The sequence below is a fragment of the Bubalus bubalis genome, chromosome 11 (genome assembly GCF_019923935.1).
Source record: "Bubalus bubalis isolate 160015118507 breed Murrah chromosome 11, NDDB_SH_1, whole genome shotgun sequence".
In the NCBI taxonomy this organism is placed as follows: Eukaryota; Metazoa; Chordata; class Mammalia; order Artiodactyla; family Bovidae; genus Bubalus; species Bubalus bubalis.
The window spans coordinates 44,916,555-44,934,913 of record NC_059167.1 but is presented as its reverse complement, the minus strand read 5'-3'; the positions used below and the strand labels follow the sequence as shown (position 1 = coordinate 44,934,913).

Below are 18,359 nucleotides of genomic sequence, written 5' to 3'. Positions count from 1 at the left end.
GCACTGACCTCATCTGATCTTCGGCTTAGGTCTTTTAAGGACACAGCTTCCTGGTAACCCTTAAGCTCCCAGGAAGAATCTAAATCCTACCTCTTCAAGGAAGCCACTCCCTAAATTTAACCCTAGATTCAAGAGAAAAGGTTTCAAAAAGACAATCTTAGCTCAGTCCTAAGAAATAACTGACTTGTTGTCTTACTTCTGTTCTTTTTTCTCAACACAAGTGCAAGTTTTCATAGGAAGTGTACCAGGATGTTTTTCAAACTCATATTTGCATGTCCAAACTCTCATTTGCATAGGGAACAATTACTTACTAGTGCTTTGGAGTTGACATTTGTCTTATAAAAGTGAGTTAGATTAATGACAATGAGAAGAAAAAGATTTGGCCAAAGGGCTTGCTGTCATTTTGGAAAACAGCTGAAACTGTATTGTGAGATGTATATTTCTGTCTTTTCTTGTTTCATCTTCCACCAAAATGCTAGCTTCTAAGAACAGACACTTGTTCTATTTTGTTCTCTGTTGTGCCTAGAATAGTTTCTGGCACAGAGAAGGCACTTAAATCCTTACTGGATGAATGTATCCGGTATTTTATTAGTTTTGTTTCCTTCACAGTCTGTTCATCTTGTCCTCTCACGGAGCCTTCGGTCCTCTTGTTCCAATCTGGACCAGCATCCCTCTAGGCCTGCAGACCTAACTTTAGTCTCTGCCTCTGTGCCGTCTTAAATTTCCTGCTTCTCAAGTTTTTATCTTCCTTGGTTTAGTCCATCTTTTTTGGTGGGCCACATTCATCAACTGTACAGTTTTTGAGTAACTCTTTCAATTGCTATTGTTGTGTGACAGACCACTTCAATATTTAGTGGCCTCATGCCACAACATTCACTTATTATCTCCTGGTTTCTGTGAGACAGACATGCAAGAAAGGCTCAACTAAGCACTGGTGGCCTATAGACTGGAGCTGGAACTGCAGGGGGTGCACGGAAGCTGAGGGCTGGCCATACATTTCTATGTAGTTCCTCTGCATGGGCTAGTTGGGTTTTTTCACAGCACAGCAGTCTCAGGACTGCTGACATATAGGCTGGTTTCCACTGAATCTTACTGCTCTTCCCGTGTAGCAAACGACAGTTTGTCGAGTATAAAAGTCTAGAATGGATTATTTTCCTTCAGGATTTCAAAAGCAATTCTCCATTGTTTCATAACTTTCAGAATTATTGAACAGTTTAGTGTTAATTCCAAGATCCTTTGAAGATCAGCTGATTTTTCTCTCTAGAAGTTTTTAGAATAATCTCTTTATCCTCAGTGTGCTGGAACTTCATGAAAATCAAGGAATAGATTTGATAAACTAACTGAAGTTTTGCTTGATTGAATTTTAAGTTCTTCTCAATTTTATATCCTGATAACTGGGTTTCCTCCCATTACTCCTTTATTCTAGCTTGAATCATCCTGTCTGTCTTAAGTCTGTTCTCATTATTATAACAAGATACCACACAGAGGGTAGCTTATAAATAATAGAAATTTATTTCTCACAGCTCTAGAGGCTGCGAGGTCCAAGGTCAAACTGCCAACATGGTTGCATTCTGGTGAGAGCTGTCTTCACTGTTCATAGCAAAAGGCTTCTCACTGTGTCCTCACATAGTAGAAAGGGCTAATGAATTCCATTCCGTGGGATCTTTTTAAAATAAGAGTATTAATCCTTTTAAAATGACCTAATCACCTCCTGAAGGCCATATCTTCTAATATCATCAATTAAGCACAAAAATGATTTCAACATGAACTTTGTGGGGACACAAACATTCAGACCACTGTACTAAGAAACCTTTTTCGACTAACTCCTAGGGATATTAATCATTTTCTGGCTCCCCATTCTTCAGCACTTGAATATAGTGTCAGCTACAGTGACTACACTAAAGCCTTTGACTGTGTGGATCATAACGAACCGTGGAAAATTCTTAGAGAGATGGGAATACCAGACCACCTTACCTGCCTCCTGAGAAACATATGTGTGGGTCAAGAAGCAACAATTAGAACCAGACATAGAACAACGGACTGGCCCAAAATTGGGAAAGGAGTAACACAGGCTGTATATTTAACTTATTTAAGTTATGTAACTTCTATGCAGAGTACATCATACGAAATGGTGGGCTGGAATCAAGATTGCTGGGAGAAATATCAACAACTTCAGATATGCAGATGATACCACTCTAGTGGCAGAAATGAAGAGGAACTAAAGAGCCTCTTGGTAAGGGTGAAAGAGAAGAGTGAAAAAGCTGGTTTAATACTCAGCATTCAAAAAACTAAGATCATGGCATTCAGTACCATCACAGCATGGCAAATAGAAGAGGTAAAAGTGGAAACAGTGACATTTTATTTTCTCAGGGTCCAAAATCACTGGAAGGCTTCCCTGGAGGCTCAGCAGTAAATAATCAGCCTGCTATGCAGGAGATGCAGGAGACACCCATTGATTCCTGGGTCAGCAAGATCCCCTGGAGGATGGCATGGCAACCAACTTCAGTATTCCTGCCAGGAAAATCCTGTGGACAGATGAGCCTGACAGGCTATGGCCCATGGGGTCAGAGAGTCAGACATGACTGAACAACTGAGCACATAAAATCACCACAGATGGTAAGTGCAGCCATGAATTTAAAAGGTACTCCTTGGAAGGAAAGCTTTGACAAACCTAGACAAGATATTAAAAAGCAGAGGCATCACTTTGCTGATAAAGGTCCATATAGTCAAAGCTATGGTTTTTCCACTAGTCATGTACGAATGTGACAGTTGGACCATAAATAAGACTGAGTGCTGAAGAACTGATGCTTTCAAATTGGGGTGTTGGAGAAGACTCCTGAGAGTCCCTTGGACTGCAAGGAGAACAAATCAGTCAATCTTAAAGGAAATCAATATTGGTTTCCTTTAAGAAATCAATTCAAAGTTGAACTGGAAAAGTCATTGGAAGAACTGATGCTAAAGCTGAAGCTCCAATATTTTGGCCATCTGATGGGAAGAGCCGATTCATTGGAAAAGACCCTAATGCTGGGAAAGATCGAAGGCTAAAGGAGAAGGGGGTGGCAGAGGATGACATGGTTAGATAGCATTACTGACTGAATGGACAAGTATTTATGCACACTCCAGGATATGGATGTGGAAGACAGAGGAGCCTGGCGTGCTACAGTCCGTGGGGTCACAAAGAATCAGACATGACTCAGCAACTGAACAACAAACTGGCACTTGCCACTTACTTCTACAAAAATTAAATTATGTGCTGCTGCAACTGCTGATTTTCAACACTCCCTGAAAGGAGCTCAGGATGGTGAGCAGAAATGAGGCACTCTGTGCTGGGGGTGGGGGAACTGGCAAAACATGTGTTCAGATATCAAGATAATTTCAGGAGTCAATTTATGAGTGCAATTCTTATATCACTTCATATCTAGAAAAGCACCAAAATCCTTCACAGTGATGATTCTCTTTCATGCATAGCAGAAGCTTCTGGAAAAATATGTGCTTGACTACATGTACTCCCTCTTCACCAAAATCACATATATACTGTTATTCCCCCTCTACCTCTTCAGAGCAGATTCTCAGAGCTATCTGAGGCTCTGTCTCCTAGGCTGCAGTCTTCATTTTGCCCCAAATAAAGCTTAATTTGCAACTCTCACGTTGTGCATTTTTTTTAAAGTTGACAGTAGTTCAAAGCACTTCTATATATATGAAAAAATCATCTTTGCTCTTATTTTTACATCTGCATAGCACCCACTGCAGGGACTCAATTCAGTAAGAAATCTAATAAAGGCAGATGATAAGTGAACGCTCTGTGTTTTCCAAGAAATGAGCTGCCCCATTGTTCATTCGGGGCTTCCCAGGTGGCACAGTGGTACAGAATCCATCTGCCAATGCAGGAGACTCAAAAGAAGTAGGTGCGGTTCCTGAGTCGGGAAGATTCCCTGGAGTAGGAAATGGCAATTCACTCCAGTATTTTGCCTGGAAAATTTCACGGACAGTGGAGGCTGGTGGGCTACAGTCCATAGGGTCGTACGACTGAGCACAAACACAAGCACACACTGTTCATTTGCTGCTGGAGAGACTTTGGGAATTCTTCTCTTTAGCTTAGATCAAGCTGTGCCTTCTAAAGGCTAACTCCATCCACAAAGTACTCAGAAATGAGCCACACGATCCTCCCATGGGGTGGCAGTTTACCATAAATGGAGTGAATTTGCAGTTAATGTATTGTTTAATCAAACTGTTGTTTTTCCTCTAAGTCTTTCAGATGTTATACAAACTTTATAACAAATATTTCCGTTTTGCAACTTGATGGAAGCATAGATTTTTATCAATTTTAAAGATAGATACCTTATAGAAGTGTTTGTAATGTTACACTAATTGTGTCATGTTATTTGTGTTGTTAGCCAACCTAGTTTAATCTTTGTTCTTTGACTAGTGGGTATTGCTTACTATTTTGAGGATCTTATGAAGGCAGAACATGGGAAAAAGACAAACTCTCAAAAACTGGAAAAAAATGATAAAGCTATCCTGGAAATGTTTTATCCAGTTACTCACCTAACATATGAGATTTTCCATCCCTAGAGCAAAAGAAAAGATTATCTTAATGAATGAATAAATGAATGAATCTTAATACCCAAAGTTAAAGTAAAACACAAACCCAATAGGAAAAACCTGTCCAGCTCTGCTAGTAAATGAAAAGGTTATTTGAACACTGTAAACATCAATGATAGTGATCTGGGTGTAACCTCAGGCAAGCACTACCTGTGACTGATTAAGCTGAAATCTAATTAAATGTATTAGATCCTGTCTAAAGACAACTTGAATAGAAGAGCAATGTATAGCAAAAACAAACAAACAAACAAAAAACAAATCAAGGAACCAGAAGTTATTTGTTTTGCACTATTCATATGAGATAAACACATTAATTCTGCTAGTCAAGGTGGGTAGGGTGTTTCAGCAGGCCTCACTGTAATTCAATTTGTTAAGATTTAATCAATGCTCTTTTCAAGGATAGTATTCCAAATGAAAATGAAACTGAATCACAATCACATAGAATACTGGTTTTTCCAGCATTCCAGAAAGTTTTAAAGTGATCCCGTCTACTTACTCTTATATTATCCATTTTATACACAATAGCTCTAGGATAACATAGTCAGTCCCACTTCTTGTCCATTTAAACCTTATCAGGCACTCCAATTTACAACAAAAATATACCTCATAACCTCCAAACTAAAAAATCTACTGTTGCCTGTCCAAGATCAAAGCCCCCATATTGAGCTAATCAGATAATATCTTAACACTGGATGTACATTTCTGAAAATTCAAAATTCCTAGAAGAGACCTAGTTGTTTAACATATCCAAGTCACTTCATTTCTTTGAGCTTCTGTAAAGCAAAAGGGTTTATCTAGCACTGACCTATTAAAAAATTCTATTACTGCCTGATTTTATAATGTGCAATTGTTTAGCCACATTCCCCAGCAAAATTAGTTTTTTTCCTGAAAAAATAAGTCAATGGAATCGAAATTGTGTTTTTCTAGCTGCAGGCTGCAAGCCATTAAATAAATCACGAAATGAATTTAGTAGATGCACTGCCTGTCAGCATAAAACAAAACAAGCTTAAACAGAATAAAATAAAAGAGAATAGGAAATCTCAGGTTGCATCTTAGTAATCAGTACTGTTTTGTGATTATTTGTTTCAATTTTATATAAAAGTGTGTACCGGGTTAGGATGGCACATTTTTGATGTCTGACATACAGTACTCTAGAGTTGTGGTCTGGAGAAGGCAATGGCACCCCACTCCAGTACTCTTGCCTGGAAAATCCCATGGATGGATGAGCCTGGTGGGCTGCAGTCCATGGGGTCGCTAAGAGTCGGACACGACTGAGCGACTTCACTTTCACTTCTCACTTCCACGCATTGGAGAAGGAAATGGCAACCCACTCCAGTGTTCTTGGCTGGAGAATCCCAGGGACGGGGGAGCCTGGTGGGCTGCCGACTATGGGGTCACACAGAGTCGGACACGACTGAAGTGACTTAGCAAGCAAGCAAGCAAGCAAAGTTGTGGTCAGACTGGTCAGAAGATGACCCTTTTAGGGGTATGAGAGGTCCTTCCTCTCCTCTTCCAATCACACACATATGTGTGTGTGAGGACAGATTTTCTTCACAAGCTTCAACCAAAACCTTTCTCAAGATTGAATGCAGAAGCAGGTATGAGAATTCAGCTGTTTTCATTTGAGGCAGATACCAAAGACGCTTTCAAAACTGTAAATAATTCCACTCTTCAATTTTCAGAAATAAGTCACTTAAAATCTTAAAATGCTATTTTATGTTAACTCGTTTATTATTGTACAACGACGTTTTAAAATTTCTGCCTTAATTACTATTACAGTAAATATCAATAGATACAAGCCACATAAACAAAAGCATTTTGAGTCCTCAACAATTTGAGAACAGCTGATCCGTATAAAACAAAGGACTGCAGGCCTGACTCCAGGCAGGTTTAACACGGTCACAGGTCCTTCCTGGGAGCCCCCAAGTACCACCCCCTCCACTGACACTCAGACCTGATATACCCAGGTGAGAATCCTCGCGAATAAGAACAGATATTGACGAAGGGCGGGGTTGCTGGACGTAAGAGCGTGGGCAAGTGCGGGTTCAAAGTGCAAGCGAAAACAAGCTTCCAGTAGAAAAGGAGACTTTTTAGCGAATCTTTGCGACACTGTCGCGTTTCGTTGGTTCCGTGCCGTAAACGCAGTCGGGGAGCCGCTCCCGGTCAAGACTGCGGCGGACGTGCGCTGCAATGGCGGATATGGAGGACCTATTCGGGAGCGACGCCGACAGCGATCCTGAGCGTAAAGGTGGGGTCCGCAGGGCTTCGGTGGAGGCGAGCGTGGTGGGCCTTCTCCGGCGGGAGTCCTACAGCGACCCGATTCCGGGTCTGTGAACGCTCTGGCGCCGCTGGCGGATGGCGCTTCCTCTACTTCTGCCTCAGCGCCCCCTGCCCTCCCGGCGGTGCCAGCCTTTTCCCGAGGGAGGGGATGAAGGGACAAATGCAGAGTGTGTGCCTCGAGATTCTTGATGTCCATCGAGCAAGCCGAGCCCCCTAGGCGCGGGGCAGGAATGGAGGCCGGTGAGCCGGCGCAGCGACAGGAGGAACCTTAGAGTCCTGCTCTGTCCTGCCTTGCACATGGACTATTGTGAATGAATGGAAATTACGTGTTCAGGAACATGGGTATGGACAGGATGAATTTGCAGAGGGGCTCTGATTGTCCTTTTGAATGAAACCAGAACGTGGCGTGATGGAAAGTTTAAAATGTCTGGGTGAGAAGACTGGCAAGGTTACTGGGGTAGGGCTGCATATAGGTGTTACGCGATGGAGATAATGTGTCCTCCGAAGAAGTGAAGTCGCTCAGTCATGTCTGACTCTTTGCGACCCCATGGACTCTAGCCTACCAGGCTCCTTCGTCCATGGGATTTTCCAGGCAAGAGTACTGGAGTGGATTGCCGTGTCCTCCGAGAATCTGTACAAAACTCTAGAATTTTCTTTGAGTCGGTGGTATTAGATTGGGGAGCATATGAAGTCTGTGTTTGGAGAGAAGGGATGAAGGATTTGGTGATGAAATGAATTAATAAGTGTATGTTCATGATGCAGGGGAGCACCAAGTGGAATCTAGTGTGAGGGCTCTACCAGGATGGATGTCCTGAAGGTTCTGGTCAGGATAGATCTGGAAGTATAGAGCCCTTATACTAACTCTTGTTCCACTTACTTTTCTAATGTTTTTATTACCCTATCTGCTGTATTTGTCCGTATCCCATTCACCCTTCTAAGGAACCGGAGCCATGTGAACCCTGGCATCACTCACTTCCATGAAGTTCATTCATTCATCCTTTATAGATCCTCTATCGTGTTATAGCTACTTTGCTAAGTGTAGGGATTATAATGATGCAAAGATCATCACCCTCCCTCAGTTAACTTCATCGCTTAATACATAAATAATTGAATAGGTAGAAGCAGTAGTGAGTGTTTGAAGGCCTCCTGCAGAGGTGAGGGTTGGAAATGGCCTGCCGCAGGGACAGGGGCACTGGCAGCTGCAGTCCTGGGAGGCATGGGTTGACGTAAGTCCTTTTGGGAGGTCCCCGGTGGTCCTAACATAGAGCCTGTAGACTCCAAGACTGGGTTGCCTCAGTTGTTACTGTTTGTCACTCAGTCGTGTCCAGCTGTTTGTGACTCTCTGAACTGTAACCCACCAGGCTCCTCTGTCCATGGAATTCTCCAGGCAAGAATACTGGAGTGGGTTGCCATTCCCTTCTCCAGGGGATCCTTCTGACCTAGGGATTGAACCCACATCACCTGCATTGCTACATTCTTAACCATCTGAGAGTTGTTAGGCCAAACAGCTATCAGGGAGGGAGCACAGCCCAACCCATTAGCAGACAATTGAATTAAAGATTACTCGGCAAAGCCCTGCACCGGGAGAGCAGGACCCAGTTTTCCTCCCAGCCAGTTCCTCCCATCAGGGAACGTACACAGTCCATCAGACGGCAGACAGAAGCAAGAACTTAATAATCCCACAGCTTTCAAAAGAAAACCAGGATCACAGAAATCTAACCAAAATGATCACATATGAAACTATGAGCCATGCTGTGCAGGGCCACTCAGAATGGTCAGGTCATGGTGGAGAGTTCTGACAAAACGTGTGTGGCCTGTGGGATCTTAGTTCCCCAACCAGGGTTTGAACCTGGGCTATGGCAGCCAAAGCTCTGAGCTCTAACTACTAGACTGCCAAGGAATTCCCAAGATTTCCTTCTTTTTTTATGGCTGAATAATATTCCTTTGTATATATGCCATATTTATAGTGGCGTGGATAATATTTTGTTGTTTGTATGCACCACATTGTCCATAGATGGACATTTAGGTTTTTTCCATATTTTGATAATGCTGCAGTGAACATAGGTGTGCATATATTTTTTCAAATTAAGTTTTTGTGTCCTATGGATAAATACCCAGAAGTGGACTAGTAGATCATATAGTAGTTCTGTTCTTTTTCTGAAACATTTCCGTATTGTTTTCCATAGTGACTGCACCTCTTTACAATCCTACCATTAGTGTACAAATGTTCCCTCTTCTCCATATTCTCTCCAACACTTGTTATTTTTTGTCTTTTTGATAATAGTCATTCCAACTGTGGTTTTGATTTTCATTTCTCTTTCAATTAGTGATGTTGAGCATCTTTTCATGTACCTATTGGTATGTCTTTTTTGGAAAAATGTCTATTCAGGTCTTCTGCCCATTGATATGTATATATATAATATGAGTTCTTTATATATTTTTGGTGGTGTGCTGCGATTCGTGGGGTTGCAAAGAGTCGGGCATGGCTGAGTGACTGAACTGAACTGAATCCTTTATCAGATATATGATTTGTGAATATTTTACCCTATTCAGTAGATTACCTTTTCATTTTGTTGATGGTTTCCTTTGCTGTGTAGAAGTGTTTTAGCTTGATATGTCACACTTGTTTATTTTTGCTTTAGTTGTCATTGCTTTTGGTGTCAAATCCAAAAAAATGATAACCAAGGCTGATGTCAAGGAGCTTACTGCCTATGTTTTCTTCTAGGAATTTTATGGTTTCAGTTCTGAAATTTAAGTCTGATCCATTTAGAGTTAGATTTTGTGTATGGTGTAATAAGATAGTGGCCCAGTTTCATTCTTTTACATATTGCTATCCAGCTTTCTCAACACCATTTATTATTCTTTCCTCATTGTGTATTCTTGGCATGCTCCTTTGTTGTAAATTAATTGACCATATATGTGTGGCTTTATTTCGGAGTTTTTTATTCTGTTGCAGTGATTTATGTGTCTGTAATACAGTTTGAAATCAAGGGCATGATGCCTCCAGCTTTATTCTTTTTTTCTCAACATTGCTTTGACTGTATGGGTTTGTGTGTATGTGTGGTTTCACACAAATTTTAGAGTTCTTTGTTCTATTTCTATAAAAAATGCCATTAGAATTTTGATAGGGATTGTGTTCAAAATGTAGATTACTTTGGTTAGTGTGGATATTTTAACAATATCGATTGTTCCAATCCATGCGCAATCTTTCCATTTATTTGTGTCTTCAGTTTCTTTCATCACTGTATTACAGTTTTCACTGTACAGGTCTTTCACCTTTTTTGGTTAAATTTATTCCTAAGTATTTTATTCTTTTTGTTGCAGTTATAAGTGGGATTATTTTCTTAATTTCTCTGTTAGCTTATTATTTATGTATAGAAACACAACTGTGTATTGATTTTATATTCTGCAACTTTACTAAATTTATTTATTAGTCTTGAAGAAGGAAATGGCAACCCACTCCCGTGTTCTTGCCTGGAGAATCCCAGGGACAGGGGAGCCTGGTGGGCTGCCGTCTGTGGGGTTGCACAGAGTCGGACACGACTGAAGTGACTTAGCGGCAACAGTTTTCTGGTGGAGTCTGTAGGACTTTGTATATATAATGTGTCATCTGCAAATAGTGACAGTTTTAGTTCTTTTCAATTTGGTTGCTGAATATGCCATTTTTATGTGAACAATTTAGTGGTATTTAGTACATTTAAAATGTCCTGCAGCCACCACCTCTGTCTAGTTCTAAAACATTTTCATAACCTCAAAATAAAACACCACACCCATTGAGCAGTTACTTACCATTTGCTCCTTTCACTAGCCCCCATCAACCACCAATCTGCTTTTTACGTCTGTGGATTTTCTATGTTCTGGACATTTCATATAAGGAGACTCATACAACATGTGGCTTTTTGTGTCTGATTTCTATCTCTTGCCATCGTGTTTTTGAAATTCATCCCTATTGTATGTATCAATACCTCATTTCTTTTAAATGATTGAATAGTATTCACTCTATGTATATATCCCAGTGTTTATTTAGCCACTGGTGAACATTGGGTTGTTTCCATCTTTTGGCTATTTAAATAGTGATGCTGTGAACATTTGTTTACAAGTATTTGTGTAAGTGCCTATTTCCAGTTCTCTTGGGGTGGAATTTTATATATATATATGTAGGGGTGGAACTGCTGAGTCATACGATTCTTTGTTTTACTTTTTGAGGCGCAACCAAACCATTTTTGGACCAGCCAACCATTTTTGTAACCATTTTACATTAGCACCCGCAATGTTTGAGGGTTCTATTTCTTCACGTCTTTGCCAATATCTATTTTACCTTTTCTTTATCCCTTTTTAAAATATAGCCATCATTGTTGGTGTCAAGTGATATTTCATTGTGGTTTCGATTTGCATTTCCTAATGGCCAATGATGTTGAGCATCTTTTCATGTATTTGTTTCATGTTTGTGTAACCGTGGAGAAATGTATATTCAAGTTCAATGTCCATTTTTTAAAATGGGTTGTTTGTTTTTTTGTTGTTGTTGTTGTAAACATTCTTTATATATTCCAGATTGTTGTTGTTCAGTCACTCAGTCATGTTCGACTCTTTGCGACCCCATGGACTGCAGCATGCCAGGCTTCCCTGTCCTTCACCATCTCCCGGAGCTTGCTTGAACTCATGTCCATTGAGTCGGTGATGCCATCCAACCATCTCATCCTCTATCATCCCCTTCTGTCTTCAATCTTTCCCAGCCTTAGGGTCTTTTCTAATGATTCGGCTCTGAGCATCAGGTGATCAAAGTATTGGAGCTTCCGCTTCAGCATCAGTCCTTCCAATGAACATTTAGGGTTGATTTCCTTTAGGATTGACTGGTTTGATCTTGCAGTCCAAGGGACTCTCGAGGCTTTTCCAACACCACAGTTCAAAAGTATCAATTCTTCAGTGCTCAGCTTTCTTATGGTTTAGCTCTCACATCCGTACATGACTACGGGAAAAATCATAGCTTTGACTAGGTGGACCTTTGTCAGCAAAGTATTGTCTCTGCTTTTTTAATAAGCTGTCTAGATTTGTCTTAGCTTTTCTTCCAAGGAGCAAGCATCTGTTAATTCCATGGCTGCATTCACCATCTGCAGTGATTTTGGAGCCCAAGAAAATAAAGTCTCTCACTGTTTCCAAGAAAATAAAGTCTCTCACTGTTTCCATTACATATGCGTCATATATATGGTTGGCAGATATTTTCTCCCATTTTATAGGTTGTTTTTTCACTTTCTTGACAATATCCTTTCTTGCACAAAAGCTTTTCATTTTGAGGAAGTCTAGTTTATCTTGTGTTGTTGTTTATAATTCCTTCATTTTTGAAGAATAGTTTTGTTGAATATAAAGTTCTTGATTGACTCAGCACTTTGAATATTTCATCCCATTGCCTCCTGGTTTTTATGGTTTCTGATGAGAAATCAGCTGTTATCCTTACCAATGATCCTTTGTATGGGATGAGTTGTTTCTTTTTTGCTGCTTTTAGGATTTTACTTTGTCTTTTAGGTGGTTTGATAATGATGCGCTTGGGTGCTGTCTCTTTAACTTTATCCTTCTTGGTATTTGTTAAACAGCTTCGATGTGTATGCTCATGTCTTTCATCAGATTTGGGAAGTTTTTGGCTGTTATGTCTTCAAATGTATTTCCTGTCCCTTTCTCTTTTTTTCTCTTCTTCTGGAACCCCCATTATGCATAGATTGGTACACTTGCAGTTTTCTTACGAGTATTTTAGACTCTTCATTTTCTTCATTCTTTTCTCTCTTGTTCACCAGACTGGATAATCTCAATTATGTATCTTATAAGTTTCCTGATTCTTTCTTCTTCTCACTCACGTCTGTTGTTTACCTCTTTAATGAATTTTTCATTTCAGTTATACTTTTCAACTCCAGATTTTCTGTTCAGTTTTTGGGAAAATAATATCTGTCTTTTTATTGATATTCTGTATTTGATAAGATATCATTTTCATTGTCTGGGCTTCTTTAGGGACAAATTGTAACCTTTCTTTTACATGTATGGGCCATACTTCATTGTTTCTTTGCAGGCATTATAAGTTTTTATTGATAATTGGACATTTTGAAATTATATTGCAGGCAATGGCACCCACTCCAGTACTCTTGCCTGGAAAATCCCATGGATGGAGGATCCTGGCAGGCTGCAGTCCAGGGGGTCACTAAGAGTCGGACATGACTGAGCGACTTCACTTTCACTTTTCACTTTCCTGCATTGGAGTAGGAAATGACAACCTACTCCGGTGTTCTTGCCTGGAGAATCCCAGGGATGGGGGAGCCTGGTGGGCTGCCGTCTATGGGATTGCACAGAGTCGGATAGGACTGAAGCAGCTTAGCAGTAGCAGCAGGACAGCACACTCCCTTCCCCACCCCCACCCCCAGCATTTATTGTTGCTGTTTGTTGTAGTAATTATTGTTGACTCTTTTGAACTAATTTTGTAAAGTCTGCAATTTTTGTATGTGACCACTAAAGTTTCTGCTCCATTAGCTTAGTGGTCAGCTAGTGATTGGACAGAGGTTTCCTTATATGCAGAAAAAGAAACAACAGCAATCACAGAAGAACTTCCAGATTTCACAGGTTGTCTCTGTTTGTGTTAGGGCACGGTATCAGCACTCCAGCAAGTAGCTTACGCCCTGTCTTTGCTTTCATTTCTTGCTTTCATGGAGCCTGAAGGTCAACCAGAAGTGAGGTCTTAGGGCCCTCTTGGTTCTTTCTTGAGCATGTGCACAGCCCTGGGGAAGTGCATGGCTTTCCAGATTGCCAAAACTATATGGGAGGGTTTTATTTGTTTGTTTGTTTCATTTATTGTGGGAGGTTTTTTTTTTCTCTATAATGAACTTTTGATTTTGTATTAGGATATAGCCCATTAACAATGTTGTGTTTGTTTCAGGAGAACAGTGAAGGGACTCAGCCATACATATACATGTATCCATTCTCCCTAAAACCCCCTTCTCATCCAGGCTGCCAAATAAAGTTGAGCAGAGTTCCATGTGCTATACAATAGGTCTTTGTTGGTTATCCATTTTGAATATTGCAGTGTGTACATAATCTTCCCAAAGTCCCTAACTATCCCTCCCCCCCAGCAACTATAAGTTTGTTTTCTAAGTCTATGAGTCTCTTTCTGTTTTGTAAGTAAGTTCATTTGTATCATTCCTTTTTAGATTCCACATATAAGGGATGTTATACGATGTTTCTCCTTCTCTGACTTATTTCACTCAGTATGACACTCTCTAGGTCCATCCATATTGCTGCATATGGCCTTATTTCATTATGTTTTAATGGCCGAGTAATATTCCATTGTATATATGTACCATGTTTTAGTCCATTCCTCTGTTGATGGACATTTAGGTTGCTTCCTTGTCTTGACTGTTGTGAATGGTGCTGCAATGAACATTGGGGTGCATGTATCCTTTCAGATCATGTTTTCCTCTGGGTATATGCCCAGGAGTGGGATTGCAGGGTCATATGGTAGCTCTATTTTTAGTTTTATGAGGAATCTCCATACTGTTCTCCATAGTGGCTGTACCAATTTACATTCCCACCAACAGTGTTGGAGGCTTCCCTTCTCTCTACACCCTCTCCAGTGTTTGTTGTTTGTGGATTTTTTGATGATAACCATTCTGACCTGTGTGAGGTGGTAGCTCATTGTAGTTTTGATTTGCATTACTCTAATAATTGTCAGAGAATCTTCCTTGGTGGCTCAGATGGTAAAAGCATCTGCCTATAATGCAGGAGACCTGGGTTCAATCCCTGGGTCGGGAAGATCTCCTGGAGAAGGAAATGGCAACCCACTCCAGTACCCTTGCCTGGAAAATCCAATGGACAGAGAAGCTTGGTAGGCTACAGTCCATGGGGTCGCAAAGAGTCAGACACAACTGAGCGACTTCACTTACTCATTCACTCAGTAATTAGCAATGTGCACATCTTTTCATGTGCTTGTTGGCCATCTGTATGTCCTCTTTGGAGAAACATCTATTTGGGTCATCTGTCCATTTTTCGAGTGGGTTATTTGTTTTGATGCTGTTAAGTGTCATAAGCTGTTTGTAAATTTTGGAGACTAATCCCTTATTGGTCATATCATTTGTAAATGTTTTCTCCCAATCTGTGGGTTGTCTTTTCATTTTGCTTATTGTTTCCTTTGCTGTACAAAAGCTTTTGAGTTTAAATAAGTCCCTTTGTTTATTTTTGTTTTTATTTCCATTATTCTGGGAGATGGATTGAAAGAGCTCTTGCTGTGATTTATGTGAGAGAGTGTTCTGCCTGTGTTTTCCTCCAGAAGTTTTGTCATCCTTTTAAAATCCTTAACTCCCCATATTATGTCATTCCTCAGCCTTTTCATGGAGAAGGAAATGGCAACCCACTCCAGTATTCTTGCCTGGAGAATCCCAGGGATGGAGGAGCCTGGTGGGCTGCCGTCTATGGGGTCGCACAGAGTCGGAGACGACTGAAGCGACTTAGCAGCAGCAGCAGCAGCAGCAGCCTTTTCAACCAAGCTTTTTAGTTAGTCTATTGTTTGCCCTAACTGTTATTCATTGTCCCAAGCAGACACAACTAATACATCTACCTGTAAAATGTTTTGAGTAGCCACCTTAGCAACAAGAGTGTTCCAAGTTATGTGAGATAAAGTCAAGTCCTTTGAGCCAGTCCCTTCAGTGATTCACCAGACAGATCAGAACTAACAACCATGATTCTTTGCGAATGAGGTGCTGTCTGCTCCCTCCATTAGTGGCACATGGGCCAGAAATTCAGGGTATTATATTATCTTCAAGGCAGTGTTGACCAAGGGGTGGGTTGGGGGCAGTGGGGGGTGGGGATAGGGACCAGAGTATGTTAGAAGATCCCTAAATTCTGTGTTTTTACTGAGATTCAGCTTTTTTTTGTCTCATTAAACATTCCCCTGGTTGTTGCAACTTTTATTTTCCAGAGTCTGAGAAGATAGATTCTAACAGCTTTTAAGAAGTTTTTTCCTTGCTTTTATGTTGGGATGGACTTTTAGTGTTCCTTATTCTGCTTTTTTTTTGCTTACATCACCCTGTGTTTATATGATCCCATAGATTCTGACTCTGGATCCGGCTCGGATTCTGATCAAGAGAATGTTGCTTCTGGCAGTAACGCCTCTGGGAGTGAAAGTGATCAAGATGAAAGAGATGATGCAGGAAAACCAAGTAATAAGGAACTGTTTGGAGATGACAGTGAGGATGAGGGAGCCTCTCATCATAGTGGGAGTGATAATCACTCTGAAGGATCAGACAATAGATCAGAAGCTTCTGAGCATTCTGACCATGAAGACAACGATCCATCAGATGTAGATCAGCACAGTGGATCAGAAACCCGAAATGACAATGATGATGAGGATGATGGTCATAGATCAGATGGAGGGAGCCATCACTCGGAAGCAGAAGGTTCTGAAAAAGCACACTCAGATGATGAAAAATGGGGCAGGGAAGATAAAAGCGATCAGTCAGATGATGAAAAGATACAAAATTCTGATGATGAGGAGAGGGCACAAGGGTCTGATGAAGATAAACTGCAGAATTCTGATGATGATGAAAAAATGCAGAACACAGATGATGAGGAGAGGCCCCAGCTTTCAGAGGATGAGCGACAACAGCTGTCTGAGGAGGAGAAGGCTAATTCTGATGATGAACGGCCAGCAGCTTCTGATAATGATGATGAGAAACAGAACTCAGATGATGAAGAGCGGCCACAGATATCTGATGAAGAGAAAATGCAAAATTCTGATGATGAAAGGCCACAGCCCTCGGATGAAGAACACAGGCATTCAGATGATGAAGAGGAACAGGACCATAAATCAGGTAATACACTTATGAGAACCAAAGTGGTTTAGTAGAAGCATTGAGGTACAGCGGGGGCTCATTGATTCTTCTTACAGTCCCACCTTTAGTACTCTGGTTTTTCTCTTCTGTTCCTTAATTTCAGCCTTTTCTAACTCTATACATTTTACTCGTAAACATTTTGCTAATCCGTGTATTATTTCTGTCTATTCCCCTTGCATTTCATTAATGATAGATCAGGAAGAAAAAAATTTAAAGAGGAAAGTCTTAGAGTAAGGTGTATAGTGCTAAAGTAGCTAGATAGTGAATAGAGTTAGTTCCATTTTTGTGGGTAACTGAAGAGCATGCCCCAGATGAGAATAGATGTGCCTGGGGGGGAAGTTATAAAAATTGAATTGCAAGATTGTTTCAAGAGCATCAGTTATTTTTCTCTTATCATTGTATCCTTTGGGGGGAAATTTGCATTGGATACCAAATTGTAAGTCAGGAGGTTGCCTGAGGAGCATGATATCCAGAATGACAACACAGGCTGGATGATCTCAGTGAGTTATGATAGCCTGACACATGCATCCTCATCCTGGGGAGATGCGCTTGCATTAGAACATTCATTCCCTGAAGACAGCGGGAAACATGGAGCGGAACTTTGGCTTTTGGATTCCTTTTCATAATAGCCACTTACACTGTTTTCTTGAAGTTAACACGTTCTTTATATAAAATATTAAAACAGTTAACCATCTGATTTCTTTGTGTTATACAAAAGTCACTTTGATTAAGTTGGAAGTCTTCCTGTAGTAATGTCTGGGTTGCTTCATTTTTATAAGTAATTGATTATAATTATATATTGGTTCTGTCTTGTTAGAGAGCTGCAGTATGGGGAGTGGGAGGTCTTTTCCTCTGGAATACATACCTCAGGATAGCTTTTAAGATTGCATTTTAACATTATTTAGGAGAGGAGGTCAAAAAGTTTCCAGAGATGGATATAGGTCTATATAGACTATAAAACTGTTGTAAGTATTCAATAACTAATTCTGGGTAGAGTTATTTGTACTGGGAATACCCAGAATCATTAAGGCTTACGCACTACTTCCCAAATACTAGCAGACTAACATAAAACTAAGAGTGGGAGTCTTGTCGCTGGTCATCCTCCTTAACTAGTTCTACAGCGGTTGGGTTGAAAATTGCGTGAACAGTTGTTCCATCCAGAAATGACATATTCGTGTCTTCCATTACAGCGTATTTCCTTCTCTTTTGTCTTCTGTATTGAATGATATATAAATTTAAAGTTTCAGAACTGCTTTTCTCATTCTCCCAAGTTTTTCTGCTCACAAAAACCAATGTTCCTTTTTTAATTTTATTTCAAAATTAACCATAGTAAGTTGATTTGTTTGTGTGTATGTCGAGTTCTCTTAACATTAACGCATGTGTAGATTTTTGTAACCATCACCGCAGTCATGATATAGAAAGGTTCTCTCAGCCCTAAAAAACTCCCTCTGTCCCGTTTGTAGTCATACACTTCCCCAGCTGGGACCCTTAACAACTCCTGCTCTGTTCTGTCACTGGAGTTTTGTCTTTTTGAGAATGTCATCTTATAATGAAATCAGACAGTAGTGGCGCCTTTTTTCTTTCACTTTCTGTAATGCATTTGAGATGCATCCAAAT

At 40.5% G+C, this 18,359-nt stretch overlaps 1 protein-coding gene across 2 annotated transcripts in view; it reads left to right on the top strand.

Annotated features, from left to right (window-relative positions):
- The first annotated feature begins 6,566 nt into the window (after positions 1-6,566).
- The window catches only part of LEO1 (LEO1 homolog, Paf1/RNA polymerase II complex component), a 34,261-nt gene continuing 22,468 nt past the window's right edge, over positions 6,567-18,359 (top strand). The window contains exons 1-2 of one of the 2 annotated variants that reach the window (XM_006065963.3): positions 6,567-6,850; positions 15,960-16,721. In XM_006065963.3, coding sequence (XP_006066025.1) covers positions 6,793-6,850; positions 15,960-16,721 — 820 coding nt within the window. In that variant the 5' untranslated portion in view covers positions 6,567-6,792. Of the gene's footprint in view, positions 6,851-7,202; positions 7,225-15,959; positions 16,722-18,359 lie in introns of those variants that run through there. The other variant, XM_044925018.1, reaches the window with a different exon arrangement.